The sequence below is a fragment of the Panthera leo genome, chromosome A1 (genome assembly GCF_018350215.1).
Source record: "Panthera leo isolate Ple1 chromosome A1, P.leo_Ple1_pat1.1, whole genome shotgun sequence".
Classification (NCBI taxonomy): domain Eukaryota; kingdom Metazoa; phylum Chordata; class Mammalia; order Carnivora; family Felidae; genus Panthera; species Panthera leo.
Window position 1 is genome coordinate 230,742,072 of NC_056679.1, and position 25,649 is coordinate 230,767,720.

The 25,649-nt window shown below is 40.8% G+C and overlaps 1 protein-coding gene across 1 annotated transcript in view; it reads right to left on the reverse strand.

Annotated features, from left to right (window-relative positions):
- MARCHF6 (membrane associated ring-CH-type finger 6) overlaps positions 1-25,649 on the reverse strand; it is a 75,473-nt gene that overhangs the window by 35,852 nt on the left and 13,972 nt on the right. The window contains exons 2-10 of the mRNA XM_042953147.1: positions 20,545-20,641; positions 19,683-19,756; positions 17,137-17,280; positions 12,073-12,145; positions 7,947-8,115; positions 5,056-5,245; positions 3,358-3,419; positions 2,585-2,617; positions 1,366-1,417 (exon numbers count right to left, since the gene is read on the reverse strand). Coding sequence (XP_042809081.1) covers positions 1,366-1,417; positions 2,585-2,617; positions 3,358-3,419; positions 5,056-5,245; positions 7,947-8,115; positions 12,073-12,145; positions 17,137-17,280; positions 19,683-19,756; positions 20,545-20,641 — 894 coding nt within the window. The remainder of the gene's footprint in view (positions 1-1,365; positions 1,418-2,584; positions 2,618-3,357; positions 3,420-5,055; positions 5,246-7,946; positions 8,116-12,072; positions 12,146-17,136; positions 17,281-19,682; positions 19,757-20,544; positions 20,642-25,649) is intronic.

Below are 25,649 nucleotides of genomic sequence, written 5' to 3' on the forward strand. Positions count from 1 at the left end.
GAGTTGCACGCTCCTCCGACGAAGCCAGCCAGGTGCCCCACTATAATTCATGTTTTAAAGGCGACTTGTTCCTCCAAACATTAATTCAGCATTAAGCTTTTCTTGCAAGAACAAAGACAAAATCTACACATCATTTTTTCTCTCAAAGAATCAGAACAGTTTCACACTCTATGTATGTATCAATTATTTTACATAATGAAGAATGTATGCAGAATAATCTTCATTTTCATGTTTCCACCCCCCTCACCCCAACCCTCGCAAAAGGAAACAAAGAATGAGCTTCCTATCAATTTGCACCATCTTCAATAGCTACTAAAAATTAAGAATCAATGGAACTTTTTCAAGATTATTTTGTTTCAACAAGATACCTTTAAATTTTTTTTGTTCTTTCATAGATGATATTCAGAAATTAGTTTTTGTCTCATTCTCAAGTCTACACATTCAATGTCTTTTTCACAACACTTCAACACTTCCCGTTGAAGGCCTAACTGCTTTCTGAGTCACAACGTGGTTGGCAACCCAAAACGAATAACTTAGAATAAAGTGTAAGAACATTGGGAAATCTATACTGCCCCTCCTTAGCAGAATTAAGGGGTAACTCACATGCAGAAAGAAGGAATTTCTCAAAGATCAGCCCTATCAAGAGATGTGTAGCCTGAGGTGTCTCTATGAGACACAAATCAAAGCACAATCTAACAGCCTGATTCTATCAGACTCCACTTCCTTTCCCTTGAGAGGTGCAGGAATTACATCTTTCTCAAAGCAGAAAAACCTGTGAATTCTGTCTCCTCACCCATCTTCCTTTCTCTAATCACTCCCAACAGGAGGGACTCATGTGTTGTCACAAAATCCTCACGGTTGCAGTTGTCAAAGTGTTTGGAAATGACTTTGCATTTCCTGGAATTTGGTTCTAAAGGAAATTCACACTTGGGAAAGGTTCACTTGTCTCCTCAAGCCTATATCCACCTCTGGTGACAGCTCCCAAGCCAGGGTCTCTGGGAAGGCCTCGGATAGGACTCTGAGAGAGGAAAACAAGATCTTCTGCCAAAGGGAAGAACACACAGATAATCACCACAAAACTGGTTCCAGAGACAGGATGATGCCTATTCTCAAGTCAGTCTAAAACCAGCTTCTATAAAAAGAGATGGAAATGCCCCAAAGAAGCAGAGATGGTAGGTAACTATAGTCAATGTCACTTAGGAAAGAAAAGTTATCTGTATGGGTGGGGCCTTCCAGTACAGGATAACTATCTGAAACCATTTTGTATGTCCCTGTGTTTAAAAACAAACAAAAACAAAACCCATAACAAGGCTCCAAAAAAACAACTATCTTATTACCATAAATAACAGTATAAACACCACTTACCAAAAACAAGAATGAAGAGTGTGTTTAAAGACACCACCCAGAAGACATGTTCCTAAAAGAAAAGAGCCATTAATAAAACATACTCAATTCTATATGTTCATACTATATGTCTAACGAGACTACTCCACTTAGTTAGGAGACTGGAATTTTCACTCTAGAATGTTGAGATTTCATTTCAGAAATTATGTGCAACTTATTTTTCATTACATAGCTCATACAATTAAGCCTAATAAGGCTCAAGTTCATAATGTTACATGTAGGGAAAAAAAATCAATCTATAAACATTTCCTCTTCAGAAAGAAGCCACTACAAATTACAGATTCTCACAAAAAATACCCAGATTTCGTTTAAATCAGATGACACTGAAAATTTCCAAATGGAGGAAAATTGAAAAATCACATTAATTCTGAACTTTTTATGAATGTAAACTGCACAGTGCTTCTTTCCGCTGCCCATTTTGTTCTCATGGTTTCTGCAAGGTCATTTGATCTTCCTTGGTCCCTTTTTTCCCTATGGCACCCCGGTTTTCTCAGTGGAGGTCTTAGAATACTCATTCCCTCTTGGCCATTCATCCACCCCCACAGTAACTTACTACGTATTAGCACCTCCAAGATGACTGTCACCTTACATGATTGTTTGAGGCAGTAGGGAATCTTCCCCATGCAGCTAAAGTCACCTTAATACTCAAAAATCCCAAGTGATTTCATATTACAGAACCTGAAAAGAGCATCACTTCTCCTTTAAGGAACTATTCCTCACCTCTGAGCTGTACTCTTTACCAGTAAGTAAAGAAGATAGGTGAGGTTTGGCAAACAGTGGAAACCTAACATGAAAATGGGCCTCTCACCGGGAACACTGCAAAGCTGCTCTATTTTCACCAGTTCAGGCATGAATTAATATACTGCAAAGTTTAAAAAGACCAAAAAAAAAAAAAAAAAAAGATCAAGTTCTTCTTAACTACAATTCTGTATTTCATTTTGTTTTCTAAAAATCAAGTAATCAATAATTACCTTTTTAAATACTATTACCTTTGTTCTTTGCCAATATTTTCAATACACAAAACTGACCTTCTTCAACATATCAAGTAATCAAAAGGCACAGGGCATGCTGACCTTTAGCGTAAAAAAGCCAGCACATAATACTGTAAATTTGAAACTGCTGAGTCATTAAGATAATTAAGTCACAGCTCTTATTATTAAAAAATATTGGCTTTACTTACTAGAAAAACTAGTGATCCGTCAAGTCCTAGCATCTAAAATAAATAACAATATACATGAATTAAAGATGCAACAGGATTTTTTTTCTATTTATAAAAAAGGCTCATTTTCAATTATCTGTAAACATAATCCTTACCCACTACTTTCTAAAACAGCTTACCATTTTCGAGTAAAAAACTTACTAGAGTTTTATATCTGGGCCTCCTTTTATTCTAAATCTTATGATTATGAAATCAAACAATTCCATCTTGGGTTTACTTCTTACATTAGCTATGGAGCCAGTCAAGATTTCAGGACCTATCAACTTGCAGTATCGGAATAATACTTCATTTAAATTGTTACTTCATTTTCCAAAAGTCCACAATGTGTTTGTATTAAAGGCCAGAAAATAGAAAAATAGTCAGTAATAAGATTATATTTTTAATATTTTCACCACAAACAATACATTACTTTTCTCTAGAAATTAAAGTTCACAGTCTCCATCAAATGTTGACTACAAAATTAGTGTATAAATATAAAAATGGCTGACTTTAAAACACAGTTTCAGGTTAAAACACTAGAATGCAGGGCACCTCGGTGGCTCAGTCAGTTAAGCTTCCGACTCTTGATCTCAGCTCAGATCATGATCTTACGGTTCGTGAGTTCAAGCCCTGCATTGGGCTCCGCGCTGACAGTGAGGAGCCTGCTTGGGTTCTCTCTCTGCCCCTGCCCTGTGCTCTTTCTCAAATAATTAAAATAATTAAAAACAACACTAGAATGCATGAAAGAATCTTACTCTTTCCCACGTAAGTTCTTCTGCAGCTCGGTCCCACTCTAAAGCATTCCAGTTCATGTCATCTGGAAATAGAATTGTCATTTAAAGATTACTGATGGAACCTGAACCACAAACAATAAAACACATTCTTTTAGTTTGGTGTTTTGTAAACCAGCGATGAGAAGCTGAACCACATTACTTGCCTGTTAGGCAGGAAGAACACATATAAACAAATGAAACACATACATAGTTGATTTTAGACTGTGGTTAAGTGTTGGAAAGGCAATAAATACGATTATGTGAAAGAGAGGAACTAAACCAGAATGAATCTGGCAAACTTGAGAAAGGTGAGGAAGGCAGGGGACAAGACTTCTTCACGGGGGGAGGGTGGCAGAAGAGACAGTATGAAAGGCAGACAGAGGTCCAATCATACAAGCGGGGAAGGTAAAACTGGACTATGTTTTCTTCTTTAGTACAACGGAGAAACCACAAGAATTTAAGGCAGGAGGCACTAGGAACATTCTGTGCAGTGAGAATACAGTGGGGCGAGAGCAGAGAACAGCAGCTCGTTAGGAGCTATTGTGCTGGACCGAGACAGGGAAATGGAGGCTGCATTCAGTGCCCTGAATGCAGGGCCACATTCTCAGAGCCTTTGAACACACACTTGCCCCTCCCGATGAAGGCCCTTGCTCCCATGACCCAACTCGCTTCTCATCCTTCCAGGTCTCAGCTGTCACCAACTCTGAGCTACCCGGAGAACCTACTTAAAAAGGGTCTTTCCCAAGAGCATCCTCAGAGCAACCTGCACACTTATCACAATGTGTAACGAGGTACTTGTTCACTTGGGTATTCCTGCTTCTTCACAGAGACCAGAAATTCCATGAAGGCAGGGACCCGAGTGCCGGTGCCCGGGAGGCACTCTGATGTCAGCAATGTCAAGTGGGCCTAGACACAGTATGGTGCTTGACAGGAAAACTCTGGGGCAAGAGGGGGAAATGGAGGTGGTGAGCTAGCGATATAGCAGGCTGGCGGGCACAGTCTTGGATTTTCTTAACTTTCTGGAGTCACAAACTGCTAGAAAAGAAGAGAAATGGCCTCCTTAATGGCATCTGGCCTGCCGTGTACACCTCAAGAATTCTTCTTTGATATAAAAAGCTGTGCTGACTTAATAGAAATGGAAAGGAATAAAGTATATCTGTATCAAATTCCTTTAAAAAAAAAAAAACAACCTAGGATCTACTACAACTTACAAGTAACTTCTTCCTATTCATTCTAAAAAACTCCCATGTAAAGCAGGATTTTAAAACACAGAACGTGGGGCGCCTGGGTGGCTCAGTTGGTAAAGCATCCCACTTGGGCTCAGACCACGATCTCGTGGCTCGTTGAGTTTGAGCCCTGCATCAGGCTTGCTGCTGTCAACACAGAGCCTGCTTCGGATCCTCTGTCCCCTTCTCTCTGCCCCTCCCCCACCTGCACTCGCCCAAAAATAAACATTAAATACATAAATAAAACACAAAATGTACCCTGCTTCACAGGAAAAAAAAAAAATTACACGTATGTATATCCAGAAATGCAAGTTTGCAAAACAGAGTAAAAACAGGCCGGAAATACAACTCCAAGCCCATAAAATTTTGAAAATTCTAGTCCTTCTCCTCAAGGAAAGCTGGAAGTGGGTTCATGGTCATGGAGGGAACAGAAGGATGGGCCAGCGGCCATTACCCTGGGCCCCGTTGTTGGCATCGGCTGCATCTTCCCCGCCCGCGTCCTCTTCCTCCTCGTTGTCCTCCTCCTCTTCTTCTGCCTGATCGTCCTGGGCATCAGGGTTTTCTCCCACCACCGCGTTCTCGGCCGGCGGGTTAGCAGGCTGGTCAGGGGCCACATTTTCAGCACCATTGCCTCCCGCTGGAGCCTAAAGTGACAGAGAAGCCCAGAAATTTAGCTAACTCGTCTCAGTTTTGCTCTATTTCCAAACAGCACTCTTCCTGCTAAAAAAATAAAACTAATAAACACACACACTGTTAAAATTCCAAAACACACCTCTCAAAGTCACCTTTTCTACAAGTATCTGATTTTGGATCAACTCAGTATATAAGAGCGTGAATTCACGTCACAGTGTCTACATTCATTCAGTACAATTTAGGGATTTCACAAAAACAGCACAGGAAATGGGTTAACAAATCTGGCTGGCTATTCTGAACGCATGATTCCATAATCCTTCTTCACCTTTAAACATTTTTTTTTTTTTGAGGACCAAACTTTAACATTTCAAGCACATCCCAAATGAGTTACTGGTGTGGTTACAGAAGCTTCTATTCATGCCAGCAAAGCAAGAATGGAGAATTCAGAAAGTTAAAGCAACATTCCCTTTGTATACATAAAAACAGTACGTTAAAACATGTCACAAAAGGAGGCAAAAAAGGAGGCATTCAGCAGAGTAAAAATAAGCAGCAGGCTGACTGTCTTAACAACAGGAGAGAGAAACTGCTGGAGTTCACAGTTTCAGGAAACAGAGCTGCATCAGCCAAAAGAGATCCAGACCTGAGTTCTGATTTATTATTACAACTAGTCAAAGGCAAACTCAAGGAAAACCAAGGTTAGACTTCCCACGACTGCAGTCAGATCTTGCAACAAGAGAACTCTGGTTACTTCTCATGCAGGCTGAGCAAGAAGGAGCAATGAGACTCAACCAGGGATTCTGGCCCCAGGCTGCCATCCCTGCACCTGCGCTCTGAGCTCCTCAGGCAAGACAACCTGGAATTACTCGTACGCCAGCATCTCCAGTCTGTTCCTCTGTGTAAACACTGGGTCTCAGCCACTGTCCAGCAAGATCCTGGAGAGGTCTAAGGACACCCTTGAGCCCAGCTGCCACCTCTGCCTGGAGGCTACAGGGTTGGGAGGATTCCTTCAACGGAATGATCTCAACGTGTTCCAGTCTTCATCAAGGCCATCCGGGGAAGCCCAGAAGGCTCTGGTGGAACCTGGACCTGGGGAGCCATTATTAGGATGACCTCTGGCTCCTGAGCCACCATCTCATTTGGTGGTGACCTTATTTGATCATTCTGAATTTCTCTATTTCTTAGTGTCTTTGGGTACCCGTCCAACTCCATTCTTCACCTCTGGGAAAAGAGAACTCAGATTCCCCTGGAGGGTGGCGGGGGCAGCTCATGAGGAGACTCAAACCCCACAACCAACTCTGGGAAAGGGTGGCAATTCTTCTTTACTGCCTTCAGTGACCATCTCAGGGACGAAAATAGTTTTACTCATTACCTATTTGTTTACACCCGTACAGATACAGAACTTAATTCTCAGTTATCAGTTAAATACTTGAGGAAAAGGTGTCTAATTCCTGCTCAGTAGGTGAACCTATCCGTATGGACGCTGTCAGTTCCCGCATGCATTCTCCTCTGGCTCTTACTAAGTTCTGCTACCGACCAAATGCAAAGACACAGCTACAGTTAAGGAAAACACTGAACCCCCATGGAGTCCATAAAGATTCTTAAAAAACTGCATTAAATGCTTCAAAATATGAGGTACGACCATAAATGTAGTAATGCTACATAAGAAGTATCTTTTCTTTCTAGTCTCACATCTTGCATGTGTGATTTGCTAGGAGAAGTTACACTCTTAACTCTGTAAAGAAAAAAGTATGATTGAATTTGGGGGCACCTGGGTGGCTCAATTGGTTGAGCGTCCGACTTTGGTTCAGGTCACGACCTCATAGTTCGTGGGTTCAGGCCACACGTTGGGGTTTGCACTCACAGTGCAGAGCCTGCTTGAGATTCTCTGTCCTCTCTCTCTGCCCCTCCCCTGCTCCTGCATGCTTTCTCTCTCAAAAATAAATGAACGTTAAAAAATTTTTTTAAAAAGAATGTCAGAATTTGAGGAGACCAAGCTACACACTGACACAGAAGGTCCTTAAATGAAAAATTAAGTTGTTAGTTATCATTCTGAGTATCTTAGAGTCAATTTTTCATAATAAAACTGTATGAAGTGTAAGTAGTTTTCGAACGTAAGTAGTTAATATTTTGACACTGTCAGCCCCAAAATTTCTCAGCAAGCAAGACACTAAAAATCATTTACCTCATCCTCTTTCTCTTAATACTTCCAGCAAATGCTCCTGTATCTAACATTAAGCATGGCATCTCTCATCAAGAAACAGCGAAAATGCACCAGACTGTTAACAGGGTTCCGATTTTTCTACTTTTGGTAATGTTGCTACTGGGAGCAGGAAACACAAGCAATTTACATACGAAGAAACTGATGAACCAAGGAGGTATGCAGCCTCCTTAGTGCCAGGCGGCACATCAGCATCATATCCAGAAAGTACACATGGTAACTTCCAGGCCAGCGTTAAGCAGTAAATCCAGGCAAAGAGAGTGCAAGAGCGCTTCGGTACACCCTCACCATTGTTCCCAATCTCACTAGAAAATTAAGAGGCAAAGGAAAAGTAGCCTTCTTTTGATTTTTTGCCTCTCCCTTAATCTTCTCCGAAACCTTTTCACTGTCCTGCTTCTGAATGAGGGGCACAGGAGTCAAGGGTTTAGGTCTCAGAAGGTGACAGTAATTCCCACGTCCTACTCAGATAGAATCACCGGGGGCGAGGGAGTTACCTCATTGTGGTGGTGCCCAGCAGCATTGAAGGGTGGGGCAGCATGCTCCAACCAAATCGGTGCCCCCCCGTGGACTATCTGCTCTCGCAACCACACGAGGCTGATGAATGCACACAGCGTGCACGTCACCACGAAACAACCCTGCAAACAATCCGCCAATAAATTGTCCCTATTAAAAAAAAATTATAGAGAATTACTCCAAAGAACACTTAAAATTAAGAAAACAAAGGTAACAACATTTCATTTTACACTTAAATGTCAGAAGAATGGCCAGAAAAAGAAGTCATCATCTTCTGGCTGAAATCAGCCTCTGAGAATTACTTCTGAGAATGGTGAAATTCTAACTATCTTATAAGTTGGCCAAATATATTTTTTTCTACATTTCTACTATGTGTGTTTTTATTTTAATAAGCAAAGAATAACATAAGAACTACACAGAACTTAGCTACCTAGCTTCTCTATGAACATGGCTTAGAAACAGGCAGGCAAAAAGCAAAAAACCAAAAGCAGCCGAACGTACACGTAATTTACTAGAGGTGAGTGACTGTCCAACCCTCAGGGAGACTCTCCTTATCCTTACTTTACACACAAGTTTAACAAACTTGGTTGGCTGAGACCCACACACATGAAGATAACCAGTAAAATAGAAAGGGACAGAAGCACCTCCAGAAAGGCCTAATGACAATGCCCAAGAAAGGCCGAGAGATACTCGCTATGCAGTGTATAAGACAAAGTCTGTAACGCACTTTAGACAAGTGTCACTTAGAAAGCAGATCGAATTTTGATGGCAACTGCAAACCTACCGGTAGTCCCTCAACCAATTCAGAAAGACACTACGGTTCCTTTACAGTCGTACATGAAAATACATTATCATGACACCAAAGGCCTCTTTGTTCTCTCCCTCTCTGAAAGGGCTTGTCCTTCCCCAGCCTATGTCTGATTTCAGAATAATTCAAGGATAACTCAAAAATCTTGGTGGCCTTAGGAAAATCTTCCATCAGAATGGAATGACTTTTTTCCTCCATGGAAAGTCTGAAGAAGGATCCATTTGAGCAATCTCAGCCTACAAGCTCCAAACTTAAAGAACTGATGTGGCCCACAGATATGATCTGGAATATATCCCAATCAAAAGACGAATGCTAACCACTCCTGAGCTAAGGAACCCTTCAGATTATTAAAACTTTGATAGCTTGGGACTAAAACACCCCCTTCTCTACTCTCTACTTGTCACCAGCAATAAGCATAACAACTGTTTGACGTCAGTTTTAAACAGTAACAAACCCTTTGTAGAGTTCTTTTCCCTCCTATCTAGAGTCAGGGCTGGTTCTGTGAACTGCCTGGATGAAGGAGAGGCTGTCTGAGTTTAGCGCCTAGAAGACAGCTTGTGAGCTTCCGCTTTCACTCTTTTAGAATGCTGCCCTGTGTCCACCACCTACAGAAGCCCCACTGGCTTTCTGCGAGATGAGAGGCCACGTGGAAGAGAACCACGGCACCCCAGCCAGAGCCATCCTAGACCATCCGAACCCAGGGCAACACATGAGTAACTGAGGCAAGCCCAACAGATGAACTGATCAGCTGAGCTCAGCTCAAACTGCTGGCCCCCGGAATCATGAGCAAACAAAATTACTGTTGTTTTAAGTCAGTAAGTTTTGGGGGCAGTATGTTTTAAAGCAGTAATTAACTGCTTTAGTATGTTGTGCCTAGAGATGATCTGGAGAACTTAGCTACAGAATATATAAGCAGCAGCTACAATATTAAGAAATTTAAAGTAAAATTGCAGAAATAAAATTAATCCTATAGAGAAAATTAAATAATGCTCATTAAAAAAAAAAAGTAGTTTAGCTAAAATTGCTTTCAGGAAAACTGGCTCAATTCTTCAAACTGTAAAAGGCAGCATGGAATTATGAAACCAAACCATGTTTACAATTTCTTTTGACTATCCCCCCCATCCATGCCTTCGGTGTTCTTCTCGTTAATCAGCAGTGTCTCAAAGGCGATTCTGGTGGCTCACCAACCAATCAGGTTAGAAAGAAAAGGGGAGCTTGCCAATGTAAGGCAAGCAACGGCTCTGAGCTTTGGGGAGAATTCTGCTATAACACTACCACAAGTACTCAAAATTCACATGGAGTTTTTATGGATATATGTGAATTTAATCTTTGAACAGCCCACCCAAATCCCTGAGGCATGATCTTCCTGACTTTACAGATGAGGAAACGGGTTCAGAAATTTCCAGTGATTTGCCCAAGGTCACCAAAAAACTTCCAGCTACAGACACCGTATTCCAATGCTAGGGTTCCTTCTGTTACAACCAACTACCTCTCTGTATCACCTAAGTGATCACACCTGCCAAATAACCAGCTGTTCAACGGTTCTACCAATAAGAAGTGAAGGTAGCTAGTAAAGTACTACACTTTGTCTGGCATTTTCACCGACACGGCTTCCATAAACACCTGTTTTTCACATAGCCGATGCCTCCCAATTCAGGCTTTGGTAAATGTTAACTTAGCCATTAAAACAGAAACCATGAGAAAAATAATGTATCTCTCTACTTCATTAAACTGTCCAGATAGGAACTCAAGCCAACTTTTCTAAACAACTGAGATACTGACTGGCCTCCACTACACACACTCATAAACTATAATGGTTTACGGAATTTCAGTCCAAACTAAATGGAATAAGCCTTCCCTACGTGAAATGGTTCTTTCATTAGTTTATACCTATGAAAATAAGACTTCCATCCCACTTAGCAGTCACCCCTTGCTTTTTCTGACCTCCCTCACTACTTCTAATATGCATCTTTGCTTTGTACACAATTCCTAACTGCAAGTCAGAGGTGAACTACGTCATACACACAAATGACAGCTGAGCCATTTAAGACAGACTTTTTAAACTTCTATACTAAGACCATGCTCTGGACGGCTGAGCTAAAAATCTGATGTCCAGAAAAGGGATCACTATCCTGTTGGTTTCTACTGCATCATTTCACAAAAGGCCTGTATTTTTACACAAAGGGTTATCTCCTTACACTAGTTCCAGATTTTCAAGTGTGTTAAATTACTGCTTCCCTGTTTTGTCATGGCCACAGCCATCAGTGCCCTATTTAGAGGCCTTTGTCTACTTCTAAAAATTACTTTATCACAGCTGTTCTTCAAAAATGAAAACAAAAAACAATTCTAATGTAAATAAGGCTCAAGCTGAAAACCTTCAATGAAAACCTATTATTCCCTATACTGCCAAAGAAACAGACAGAAATGAAGTACCTTGCCTGTTCTACCCAAAAAGGTATAACCAGCAAGTAGAAAAACCAAGCCACAGACACAAGCAATGTTTCTAAATATTTAGAAACATGATTAGAAGTAATGATGCAGATGCAAGAGACTTCAAAGAATTCCTAATTTCTTTTCTATTGGAAATACAGCTTGCTCTCTCCTTTTGCCGACTGACTTATTTTTATGGTAATATACTCTGAATACTCTTGTTCACAGAAGGGTTTGATACTGTTCTTTGTTCTCACTGACATAAGGATCAGGAACCTAAGGTCAACTGGGTACAAAAGATTTGGCAAATATAGGTGCAATTTTGGTAGGCTGAATATTCTAGTGATCCTGATACAGTTAATCATTTCCAGCATTTCTAATTCTGACATCAGTAATAAAACACACGTCTTTCCCCCCAAAAACGCTATTACGATGCTTGATGTCAAATCAAGATACAGTAAAACAATGACCACGAACAAGTTTTTTTAGAGTCCATATTCTAATAATCACAAGAAACATTTAAAAAAATTTGTATTCAAATGCCTGTCATTAAAAACACATGTTTAAATGAACTCTCAGCACAGGAACACAGCAGCATAGATCTCACATTGCATGAGCCCATTTAAGAGGTGCCCCCCCGCCCCCCGGTTACAAAACAGTCCTTTAAAACATATCTGTTTTTAAACAAACACGTACGTGTTGCCAGCCACTTCGTCTGTACCTATAACTGTCAGACTAAGACACGTAAGTTACTTTTTGTCCTCGGAACAAAAGGAATTTTCAAATTGTAAGAAACATAGATGTGTGCAGGAGAAACGAGCACTCTCCGTGCTGTGCGGCCTTCCAGCTTCACAAGGTTCAGTACTCACGTGGACAGCATGTCCAGTGGCAGTGTCAGTAGTGAGCTCACGGAGCCAGTAAACAAGCACTTGTAGATACGGCCTAGCAAAAAGAGCAAGACAGCATGTGGTTATAACGCTCACCATGAACTCAGGGCCTCGATTAAACAGCGGTGAAGTGAAAGCCACTGAAATATTTAGTCTTTGCAAGGCTGTCTTACTACATTAAACGCTATACTAGGCAATACGATACGATACTACATCAAAAAAACCCAACACGGTGAACTAAGCGTAAAAATAGTGAGTCAACATCACATACTCATGTTGAGAGCTTAGATTCTCTATAGACTGACTTGTTTCTATTGAATGAGCTTAGATGTTTGCAAAGGAAAAAAATCTACATTAAAGACCTCCAAATTACAACACGGAGAATTTTTCTGAACCGAGAATTCTAAAATTCATGGAGTCTGCTCACAAAAATAAAAGGTTTCAGTTCAAGGGTATACAATTTGAAATTAAGAGGACTTTCCAGAAGAGTAAAGGCTCTAATAACATGAATAGCACACTAACAACTGATTTTGAAACAACACAGACTAAGGGTCTGGCCATGAAGGGAAAAAAAGATCAAGTGTGGGTGAAGGCACCGCCATCCCCTTATCCTCTTACTCAGAAAAGTCAAGAACAGAAATGGGGCCCATGAGGAAACAGCTGAGATTTTCCTTCTAACCAGAACTTGTATATTAGTTTTAAGCACTCCCTATGGCCTTGTATCAAAAATTTTCAGTGACCTCAACGGCTGTTTTCAAAAGCCAAATCGAAATGAAAAGGTAGGAAAAGATTTCTGTAATAGAAATGACTTCTATACATTTATAAAATATTCCAAGCAAGTGTGGTTGTAACAAAGTAAAACTGACAACAGACCAAATGTCTGTAGATAAGAAAATGGATTCATAAATTACAGGTGTCCTCAGTGCAGAGTGCTATGCATCCATTAAAAACTAAGGTAGCTCAACAAGTTCTCACATGGAAAGGTCCCAGGGTACACTGCTAATTTAAAAAAGTTACAGACTACAAAAAAAAAAAAAAAAAGTTACAGACCATGTATTTGTGGCAGAACTTAAATTCTGAGTATGAGTGTGTGCGTGTGTAACAAGTGAGAACAGAGATTCAGCTTGTTGATTGTATTATGTAAATTCTTTAAGTCCCTACTTAATTTATTATTTGATCTACTGCTTTTAGAGAGGTTAGTCTTCCACTTGACTATGAACACTTTACATACTTCAAAGTCCTGTTCTCTGGTGCATAAAAGTTCTTCAATTTTATTTGCTTGGTAGCCTATGCATTTTACTCATACAAAATAAATGCTCTTTACCCATTAAAGTGTTTCATCTTGAATGACATCTGGCTGATTAATGCTGTTCCTTTGTTTTGTCAGCATTTGCTGACATCCCTCTAGCATTAACCTGGGCTGCTCTGTACTTATCTCTTACAGTGAATCACTTTTCTCTGTACAGAACCGTAAGCCCCTATCTTGCAATTAGATAAATCTAAAGTCTTAGGATCACAGAAGTTGCAACCTTACCCCTTCCTCTCTTACTTCCCTCCCTCTACCCTCTCTCCCTGTCTTTCCTGTCTTTTGTTAGATTTTCAAATATTTGCTGTTTCCTACTCCCACTCCCCAGGATAAAAACTCAATCCCACTTCTACTCTTCTGGCACTCAGTTTTAAGTTTCATTTTGTTACTTCTTATTAGGGTAAAATTTACGTGAATCTTAAGTATGTGTCTGGGTGAATTTTTATGTATGTACATATATCCAAGAAACTACCACCCAGATCAAGATATTCAGCATTTCTAGCTCCGTGGAAGGCTTCTCAATCCCCTTCCCAGTTGGAATCTCCAGCAAAAGGTAGCTGCTAGTCTGATCTCTATCACCATAGATTAATTTGGCCTACTTAAAATTTTTTTTTTAATGCTTGTTTATTTTCAAGAGAGAGAGACAGAGCGCAAGTGGGAGAGGGGCAGAGAGAAAGGGAGACACAGAATCCGAAGCTGGCTTCAGGCTCCAAGCTGTCAGTACAGAGCCCAACACGGGGCTTGAACTCACCAACTGTGAGATCATGACCTGAGCCAAGTCAGATGCTCAACCAACTGAGCCATCCAGGCACCCCCAATTTGGCCTACTTTGAAATTTCACATAAATGCAATCCAAACTCTTTTGTGCCTCGCTTCTTTCTCTCAGAGTAAAATCCATCCATGTTATTCCGCATCACAATAATCACCTATTTTTTCACTGCTAAGTAGTATTCCATTGTATAGATAAACCACAATGTATGCACTCTACTGTTGATAGGTATTTGGTTGGTTCCGGTGAACTCCTATTAGCAAAGCTGCTGTGATCATTCTTACACACGTCTTTTAGAGGACACAGGCTGTAGTTTCTGTCAGCTATATTCCCAGAAATGGAACTTCAGGTTGGATCATAGGTATTTATAATATTTAGCATCTGTCAGATATTGCCACACAGTTTTCTGAAGTAGTTACACCATATATATTCCCTCCACCAACAAAGGCATGTTCCAGATGCTCCACACCCTAAGAAACATTTGGCTTTGTCTTATATTTTAGTTTCAGCCATTTTGCGGAGTACGTAGTAGTATCTTCTTGTGCATTTCCCTGACGACTAATGATGCTGAGCAGCTTTTTGTGTGTTCACTGGCTATTTAGATCATCTTCTTTCCAGAAACAACTGTTCAGATCTTTTGTCTACTTTTTATTTGGGGTGTCTGCCTTTTTCTTACTGACTTTTAGGAGTTCCCTACATACCGTAGATACAAGTCCTTTGTTTGAAGTATGTATTGCAAATATCTTCTCTCTGTGGCTTGCCTTTCTCAAAGGTATTTAAGCATGAATAAAAGTTCTCAATTTCACTGAAGTCTAATTTATTCAGTATTTTCTTTTATGGTTATTCTCCCATGTTTTTTTTTAGAAGTCTTTTGGTTGTAACATGCACATTCAAGATTATGATCCAACTCAAATTAATTTTTGTGTCAGGTGTAAGATAATGACATGGTTCATTTTTCATCCGGCCAGCCAGGTGATGCTGTACCATATATTGAAAGGATGAGCTTTCTTCCACTGAACAGCAGTGGTACCTCTGTTGTGATTCAGGTGATGATGCAGATGTGAGTCTAGCTCTGGGCTCTATTTGCTTACCCCTATTATTTTTAATATGCAGTCACACTATACTTTCCTATCTGTATCTACAGCACCCACAGTCCCCTCACAAAGAAAAATTACCAATCACTATAGATTAAAATTGCTGGTTAGCTGTGAGAAGCACTTGTTTCTTTTTCTTCGTAGCTCATGCCTTTCTGATTTCTTACTCATTTTGGTGAAGTATGTCCTCAAATGCTTTTTTCATAAATAGTTTGAGGTGGCAAGCTTTTCATGCCTTTGCACTGACTGAAATGTCTGCATTTTGTCCCTTCATCTGAGAATAATTTATGGGTAGATTTCAGTTTCAGACATTTTGCCAAAATCTGAAGTCTCTGCTGTCTTCTGGCATTCAAAGCCGCTGATTTTAAGTCTAATGCCAGTCTGAGTTTCATTACTTTGTAGGACAATCTGAAAATGGATTATCTACCATGCTAGTCAGCCCCGGAAGACCAGAATGTCTAGGTTCATGCGTCTCTGTCCTTCATCATGGTCAGCCGTCTCTCCTTCAATCGAACAGAGGCTGGTCATTTCCTCCTGTCCAGTATCTCTTTCACCTTCTCAAAGTACTTACTAGACAGATCGTGAAACAACTGGATACAGCCTGTACCTCCTGATTTTTCCCCTCATACTTGCAACTTCTTGTCTCTGAGTTCCATCCTAGAGAACTCCTTGCTCAATCTCCTAGTTCACCACCTCACTCTCCAACAATACTTATTCTGCTATTGATGTATCCCCAAAGACTTTCATCTTCATGAATGATCAAGTGTATTTTATTCTAAAGAGAAACGACGATATGAATTACATTTATTTAAAAATCTCATTTGCGGGGCGCCTGGGTGGCTCAGTCGGTTAAGCGGCCGACTTCAGCTCGGGTCATGATCTCGCGGTCCGTGAGTTCGAGCCCCGCGTCGGGCACTGTGCTGACAGCTCAGAGCCTGGAGCCTGTTTCAGATTCTGTGTCTCCCTCTCTCTGACCCTCCCCCGTTCATGCTCTGTCTCTCTCTGTCTCAAAAATAAATAAACGTTAAAAAAAATAAAAAATAAAAAAAATAAAAAATAAAAATCTCATTTGCATCTAATTCCAAAGAATCATATCTGCACACTCTGGAACCATATGCTATCTAACCTTCTGCATGTCTTTAAAAACAAAAAACAGGAGCACCTGGGTGGCTCAGTCGGTTAAATGTCAGACTTTGGCTTGGGTTGTGATTTTTGTAGTTCACGTTCTTGAGACCTGTATCGGGCTCGCTGCTGTCAGCACGGACCCCACTTCGGACCCTCTGTCCCCCCCCCCCCCCGCCCCGCCCCTTCCCTGCTTGTGCATGAACACACACACGCTCTCTCAAAAATGAGTAAACATTTAAATAATAAACACACAAAAAAGTAAAAACACAAAAGGGATCAATTAAGGGTTAGTATACCAACCTCTAGAAAACCTCCTATATCTTGAAAGATAAGCCTCCCAATTATTCAGGACTATAATAATAGATACATGAGTTGTCTTTTAAAAGAGGGAGAAAATCTCAAAATAGTCCACCTTCTGCAATCTTTGAAATTTCTAATATACTTCAGAGAATAAAAATCATGGTCCTTCCAATTATAATTTGCTTTTGCTTTTTCAACTCTTTCATGAACCTTCATTATTAGCCTCTGTATGCTGTGTTTGTCTTTCCCACATTCATTTGATAAAATGATCTGTTGATAACAGTTCTTAATTTAGGTGGACGTTTTCTAAGCGAGGCTTTCCAAATACATGAAATTATAATATCAAATAATTAAATACCATTTGAACACAAATATGATACAATATAACTTTGTAATATTAAATAGTTACGTAAACTTTAAATTACTCCAACCACGGAGAAGTGAATACGCACATGCTGTAAGAGGAACAACTCCCAACCATGCAAAGGCCACAAGTGTATAATGAAACCAGTATCGTATTGCAGTGCCAATACTTGTAACCAGTCCGGCAAATATGTCTTGGATTGGAAGCCGTGAAGGCATATCTGGAGAATAAACTAGAAGAGAAAAAAAGCACATAATTTCATGAAGATTTAAAAATAGCTTAATTCATAAATATAAAATAGGCATGTAGTGCTAGCTTAACTTTCAATCTTTGTATTGCACTTATTTTTTCCTATTAAAAAAGGGAATCAAACAGTCACAATGATACCACATTTACCCAGAACTCATTTGAGAGCAAATCACGTGTTAAATGCAGAAGCCAACAAAAAAGGCTTCTGTGCAGGAGAAAAGATTCAAGAGAAGTTCATATTCCCTCAGTCACTACCATGAACTTCGTGCATAGCTAATTTATACATACTTTAGCATTCAAACAATATGTTTTCCCAAATTAAAGATCAGATAAAGCAAACAGGAGCAAAAGGTGGAGCTGTTGGCATGTTAAAGAAAACCCTCCTAAGTCAAAACCACAATTAAGATATCACCTTGTATCTGTCAAAGGGCTATCATGAAAAAGACAAGGAATAATAAGCGTTGGCGAGGATGTGGAGAAAAAGAAACCCTCGTGCACTATGGGTGTGAGAATGTAAATTGGCACAGCCACTGTGGAAAATAGTATGGAGATTCCTCAAAAAATTAAAAACATATAGCATCATACAATCCAGTAATTCCACTACTGGGTATTCACCCAAGGAAAACAAAAACACTAACTCGAAAAGATATATGCACCCTTATATTTATTGCGGTATTACTTACAATAGCCAAGATATGGAAGCAACCCAAGCATCCACTGGTAGATGAATGGATAAAGAAAAAATACTACACACACACACACACACACACACACACACACACACACACACAAATATTGCTCAGCCATGAAAAATAATAAGATCCTGCCATTTGTGACAGCAAAGATGGACTTAGAAGGTATTATACTAAGTGAAATAAGTCAGTAAGTAAAATACAAATGCCATATGATTTTACTCATATATGCAATCTAAAAAACAAAACAAATAAACAAAAAAGCAGTAACAGACCCATAAGTACAGAGAACAAACTGGTGGTTGCCAAAGGGGAAGGGGGGAGGGGGGCAAAATGGGTGAAGGACAGTGGGAGGTATGGGCTTCCAGTTACGGAATAAGTCACGGGGATGAAAAGTATAGCAGAGGGATTAGAGTCAATGGTGCAATAATAGCACCGTATGGTGAAAGTTGGGTAGCTACACTTGCGGTGAGCACAACATAACAGAGTTGTGGAATCACTATGCTGTACATCAGAACTAATTTAACACTGTGTCTCAACTGTACTCCAATTTAAAAAAAGGAAGAAAGAACCTTCCTCCCAAATACAAGCCTGAAACACAGCACTCAAAAAGTACAATCCACAGTAAAGTCATTTCATGTGGAAGCAAACACCCCGCTGATGTCTGTTAGCCAATTGCCTCTCCCCAATTTCAGCACAATAACTAATATTCCAAACAGTAAATTCAGATCTCCCCATCTCTCTGTAAAATCTGGTTCAACACACTCAGAGGAAGGTTTGGCCATGTTTTAGAAAGATCTCTTTATTTTTTCTAAATGTTTATTTTTGAGTGAGTGAGAGAGTGAGAGAGTGAGAGAGTGAGAGAGTGAGAGTGAGAGAGAGAGAGAGAGAGAGAGAGAGAGAGAGAGAGAGAGGTGAGGCAGAGAAACAGAGAATCCCAAGCAGGCTTCAGGCTCTGTTCTGTCTGCACAGAGCCCAATGCAAGGCTTGATCTCACAAACTGCAAGACCATGACCCTAGCTAAAATTAAGAGCTGAACACCCAACCAACTGAATTGCCCAGATGCCCCTAAAGTTATTGTTTTTAAAAGGAATCCTTATTGTTCAGAGATACATACTAAAATATGTACCAATGAAAATAAATGAGATTTGCCTTAAAAAGGATAGGGAGGTGGGGAACAAGAACACAGGTAAGAAATATCACGTAAAGGCCATGATTTGAAAATGAGTCAAACTAAGAGATATGAACAGGGGGCTTATTATACCTCTTTTTAATGTTTGAATTTGTCCATAATAAAAAATTAAAAAATAAAGAAAAAAGGAACATCTCACAAATTAAATCACTCTTTCTCACATACACATGCATTTGTGTGTTGAAAGCTGACATGAAGTTTTAAAAAAGATTTTCCTGGGGCGCCTGGGTGGCTCAGCCAGTTAAGCGTCCGACTTCGGCTCAAGTCATTATCTCATGGCTAGTGAGTCTGAGCCCCGCATAGGGCTCAGAGCCTGAAGCCTGCTTTGGATTCTGTTCTCCCTCTCTCTTTGCCTCTCCCCCGCTCACGCTCTCTCAAAAATAAATAAACATTTAAAAAAACATTTTTTTAATATTTTCCCAAAATTTTATACTTTTATTAAATATCTTTATGTGACCAGTTATAACCCCAAAATGCAATGCAAACTTCTAAAGAACTTACTTGGTGTGAAAGCAAATCTGTGCTTGCATAATTCACAGTATTCTTTTCGACTGTGTTTCAGCCACTGAACTAAGCTGCAATCAAAAATACATTAATAAGCATAGTACTTACAGCAAAGAAACTTTAAGGTTTCACTGAAAGCCAACATTCTATTTTATTAAAATTTTATATATCATAGAGCTTTTACAATTCTGACAGGTTCATATTTATAACATTTTTTAGCTTTTTATAACTTCATGCTGACAGTCCAAAACTATAACAAATAAAAATATGTATTTCTATTACTAAAAAAGTTCAGTTAACTAAATTGTAATCTCCTCAAAGCTAGCCTTGAATATAAAAGAATCTCCAAGCATCAACATCAGTTCTAACACTGGTCTGATAATATTGTTACCCTAGGCAGCTAGGTCTGAATCCTGGTTGTCACTAAGTGGTTGGCTGAGTGACCTAGAAAAGGGTACTTAACCTTTCCGTGTTCGTTTCCTCATCTGCATAACAATAAAAATATTCCACCTCATGGTTCTAAGAATTAAATGAATTGCGTACAAGCACTGAGAACCACCGGGCACAAAGCACTGCATGAACGTAAGCTATTATCACAACAAGTAGAATCCGAAAACCTCCATACTGCCAATGAACAAAATAAGCTCTCTGTGGCAGAAATAAACAGGTACTCATATGCACCTGGAAAACAATACCCAAATGACAGGGTATGGTAATTATGAATATAGTTAATTTCTAAATTTTCAGAATAAAAGTTTTAAAAAATAATTATAGAGAAAGTTCATTGAAAGAATCCCCTTCATTATATAAATGACAACACTGAAGCTCAGACATAAAATTTTCTGTAAGGATGACTCACCATTCTTGATGGATGAACTTAATACTGCCAGTACATACACAAGGATGATAAAGAGGTTTCTCGGGTGTTCCTTCTGACCGACACACTCTACATATGTCTGTGAACGAAAAAGATAAATTGAATTATCTTTCTTTATAACTTAAAAAAAAAAAACAGAACACTTGGCATCCGACTTCGGCTCAGGTCACGATCTTATGGGTTCAAGCCCCGCGTTGGGCTCTGGGCTAACAGCTCAGAGCCTGGAGCCCCCTTCAGAGTCTGTCTCCCTCTCTCTCTCTGCCCCTCCCCCACTCACGCTCCGTCTCCCTCTCTCTCAAAAATAAACTTAGAAAAAAAAAAAAAACACGCAACCTCAAAGCAAAAATACTGTGTTAAAGCAAGAATCTGTCAGCAGCAGAGATGTAAAAGTGTGACTGTCATAATAAGTATATTCAAAGCTAAAAAATTCCCTAATACATAGAAAGGTGAATTGCCCTTTTGATAAGAACTATTCTCCTAAAACTGCACTCTTCTGTAACTAACAAACGTTAAATAGAAATATGCAAAATCAGGTCACCACTGGTGTCCTAAGAGTTTTAAACTCCAATCCCAACAGTTTAAAGTCCTAAGTCCGGTCCTAACAGTTTAAACTCCACAAAAAACATATCCAAGGACCTGACACAGTAACAGCGGGCAGCATAGGAGACACCCCTTTAGCTTCACGTCACACCACCAGAGGTCTAAGGACACGTGCGCACACACACACGATCAGGATGAGGGGGCACCCCAAAACCACAAAGGTGCCAGGCCAGAGAGAGGCAAGCTAGAGGTCACCTTAAGCAAAAGCCGCCAGAGCCCTGGACTACCTGGTCGGCAGACCTTCACCCGGCCCCACCCCCACATGGCTCGCTGGGAGCACATCTGTCCGTCTTCTTGCCTGGGGCGGCCCCCGGGGTGCAGAGGAAGCGCCTCGCGCAAGCAATCCTCCCGGCTCCACAACACTCCCTCTGCAAGACCACCTATGGAAATTTGGCCGCAACTTTTACTTAGACCATCTTCTCTGAGATCTTCAGGGCCAAGTGCCCACCCCAAGTGGTAGATCTGAAAGGCGACAGGCAGTGTGTACTGGGGGCAGGGACTCAGGCAAACTTTCGACCTACCTTCTCACAGGGAATTTCTCGTGAATGGGGAGTAACTGCAACCCAAGCCCGTTATTAATGCATTTAACCAGTCCCCAGCACCCGTGGGACTAGGCTGCACATGAGCTAAGCAGGGTGGTAGTTGGTCCCCCACATTAAAAAGCACCGTGTTGCTCAATCTCGAGTGGCTGAATGCCACTTACCGAATACGAGGGGTTCTGAGGACTCAGGCTGGCTAACTGTTCAGCACGCTAATACCCCTGGTTATCAATAAGCCAGACAAATCACTGCCAACACAGAAAGGGCATATACCACCACCCGCGGAAGAGCTTTTGCCGTGCCGATTCTGTCTGCACAGGAGCCGGGAGGGGTTGTCCAGGTTGAGTCAAATCAAGCACACGCTCCAGGGTTGCGCCTTTCAGCTTCAGCACCACACCCTCCAGCTACCACCACTCAAAGGACTTTGGTTTCCTGGAAGCAGCCTGTGGGGTCATGAGAACAATGCTGGCGATGTGCATCTGTTTACAGCCAGAACCGCACCAGGTACTCGGATCCAAAGCCTCTTCAAACCTCCCACTTTCACCTTCATCCTTGATTAACGAAAACATCTTTGGCAAAAGTTTTCACTCTGGTCCGTCTTGCACCATTCTAAGACTTTGGGCTCTTGCGACAATATGAATGTCCCAACATTTCTGCCCAATCAGCCTCTGCAAAGTTCTGACACAAACAAAATAGAACCACACTAGAATTCCATGATTCCCGGGGCCGTATCCTGGCAGCTCAAGTCTGCTTTGAGTACTCTAATTTTCTCCAAACATACACCTCAGCTAGGGAAACCAGGCTAAGAGCCAGGAGCTCACTAGAGGCAGGGGGTGGGGACCTGCAAGGACCCTGCGGTAGACCCACAGGGAAGCCGGAGATCCAATATCACACGAACATTTTAAGTACACCGAATTCGGGATCTGCACTGAAAGTGGGATTACTGCAGCTGCCAGCACCAGACTTGCCCTGCGACGGATCCTCCTCAAAGGATTTAAAATGGACTCATTCCAACTACAGGACCTCAAAAGAGACCAGTGTTGTTTTTCATCACTGCTCTCCCTGGTCGCAAGCAGGTCATCTGTGCATCTGTGGTCTTTCTTGGTTGGGGTATTTGACCATCAAGCTACATTTATGGTACCAAGTCTGGATTCCTGGTCGTGATGGTCGCCACTAAAGGCACTGGGACTGCTACCTAAAGTAGTTGACAGGTCCAAGAGACAGGCGACCGATCTGGGTTATCTAGAATCACCAGAGATGCTGGTGCCTATGGGCATCGATCAGTTCCACGATTATCAGAATTATCCAGGTATGAGCAGAATAAGCACTCAAAGCCATATGGAACATGACCACACCGGGCCACAAGTGCTAGGATGCCCGTGGATCGACTTTAGAGATAGGCATGTGCTACTGAGGGATTAATCAGGTAGGGAGGTTTGGGTGCAAACGTGGGTGAGCCAACGCAGACCCGAGGCAAAGCAGTCCCACCTCACCCTGTCTCCGCAGGCAGCTCTCAGGCAGTTGCAGAAGTAGGGCACAGCAGCAGAAGTGTGGCACGGAGTGTAATGCCATCAGGACACAGTGTAAAGGAAAGCAGCAGCAATACTGCTGCACCCACACAAATAAGGGTAGTTATGTCGCCCTCCAGAAACAAGGTGACTAAGGAGTGCCTCTGTGGGCACACTGCCGCCAACAGGATGCAGTGACAACGGGGAAGGGATACTCACATGTGTGCCAACAGTTGATGCCACTGGGCTCATCCTGCAATGGGGACCAGCCCCACAAGGACGGCGCAGCCCCCATGTGGCACGAGGACCGTGTATTGGCCAGATTGGGTGGGGCTCCTGAAAAGGAGCTGTAGCTCTGCGTTGACAGCGTGCAGCCTGCTTGAGATTCTCTCTTTCCCTCTCTGCCCCTTCCCAGTTCACTTTCTCTCAAAATAAAAACTTAAAAAAATGTAAAATAAAATGTGATAAAACTTTCACTGGCTATATCTTCATCAGGGGAAGAACGCAGAGTAACATTTAAAAAATATGTCTCAACATTCCTAAAAGCCTATTTCTGTGCACCACCAACAACCCAATTCTAATTTAAAAACCATTTATTCTAAATGACTTTAATATGGAACTTGGTCCAAAAAATACTACAAATCTCTTCTGCAGTACTGACCCTTTGTTTTCCCACATCATGAAGATGTGACTAAGTTTCGTTCAAAAGCACCTCATGTATAAATATTACCCTAAATGGAAAGGTGAAGATTGTTGGTATAAACTAGAATGGTGATAAGCCCTAGCTATAAAATACTTGTAAGGCCAACATTTGGCAGTTTAGCAGTCCCCAATCCCTGATTAGACTGTGTCATGGGCATAGCCACACCTTATTAGGGAACTGGAAGCTGGGAAAAGCTGCCAAACAGAAAGGCTGCACCTGCTCTCACTCTATATCCTCAATTAAATTTCCTTATCCAGTCTGTGTGTGGACTAGGAAGGAATGGAAGCTTCTTCCCTGTCAATCCGTGTTCCAGTAAAAAAATCTGAATTAAGGCATAGGTATACAGAGCTAACATTTTTTCTGGAAGGATGCATAAGAATGAAGTCATTAGGAAAATGCAGTTAAAATCACACTAAGATGGTGATGGCTGCACAACAATTAAATGTGACTATATTTAATTCCAGTGAACTGTACACTTAAAAATGATTAGAATGGTAAATTTTGTTATGCATATTTCACTACAAAAAAATTTAAATCACAGTAAGATACCACTACATACCGATTAAAATGACAAAAAGGAAAAAAAATAAAACATTTTTACCATACGACCCAGCAATCCCATTCCTAGGTACTTAATAAAATGAAAATTTATGTTTGCATAAAGACCCACATGAATTTGTACAATGGCTTCATTCATAATTTCCCCTAACTGGAAACAACCAATCCAAGCATTCCACAATTGGAGAACAGATAAACTGTGGTACATCTGATATTCTTTTCTACAACAGAATACTATTAAGCAATAAAAAGGAATGAAATAATGATATATACAACGATGTAAATAAATCTCAAATTAATTATATGTTAAGCAAAAGAAGTCAGACTGAAAAAAGCTCCATACTATATTATTCCATTTATGACATTCTAGAAAAGGTAAAACTACAGAGACAGAAACACATCAGTGGCTGCCAGGGTCTCTGGGGATGGGACTGCCCAAAAAAGGGAACAGGGGTATTTTGAGAAGTGGCTGAACTATTCCATACCTTGAATGTGCTAGCTACATGACTGTCTGCATTTGTCAAAAACTCATGGACATTACCATTGATAAATGGATAAAGATGTGCTGTAGGGGCGCCTGAGTGGCTCAGTCTGTCGGGCAACTGACTCTTAATTTTGGCTCAGGTCATAATCTCATGGTTTGTGGGTTTGGGCCCTGCGTGGGGCTCTGCAATGACAGTGGAGCCTGCTTGGGATTCCCTCCCTCCCTCCCTCTCTCTCTCTCTCTCCCCCTCAAAAATAAACAAACATTAAAAAAAAGAGAGAGAGACATGTTATATACACATACGATGATTGTTATTCAGCCATAAAAAAGAATGAAATCTTGCCATTTGCAACATATGAATGGATCCAGAGAGATTATAGCTAAGTGAAAAAAGTCAGAGAAAAACACATACCATATGATTTAACTCACATGTGGAATTTAAGAAACAAAACAAATGAATAAAGAAAAAAAGAGAGAGACAAACCAAAGACAGCCTCTTAACTACAGAGAATAAACAGGTGGCTACCAGAGGGGAGGTAGGTGGGACGATGGGTGTTAGGTGAAGGGGATTAACAGTACACTTATCATGATGAGCACTAATATAGGAACCGCTGAATCACTATATTGTATACCTGAAACTAATATAACAGTGTATGTTAAACTACACTGGAATTAAAAAATTACACAAACTGACC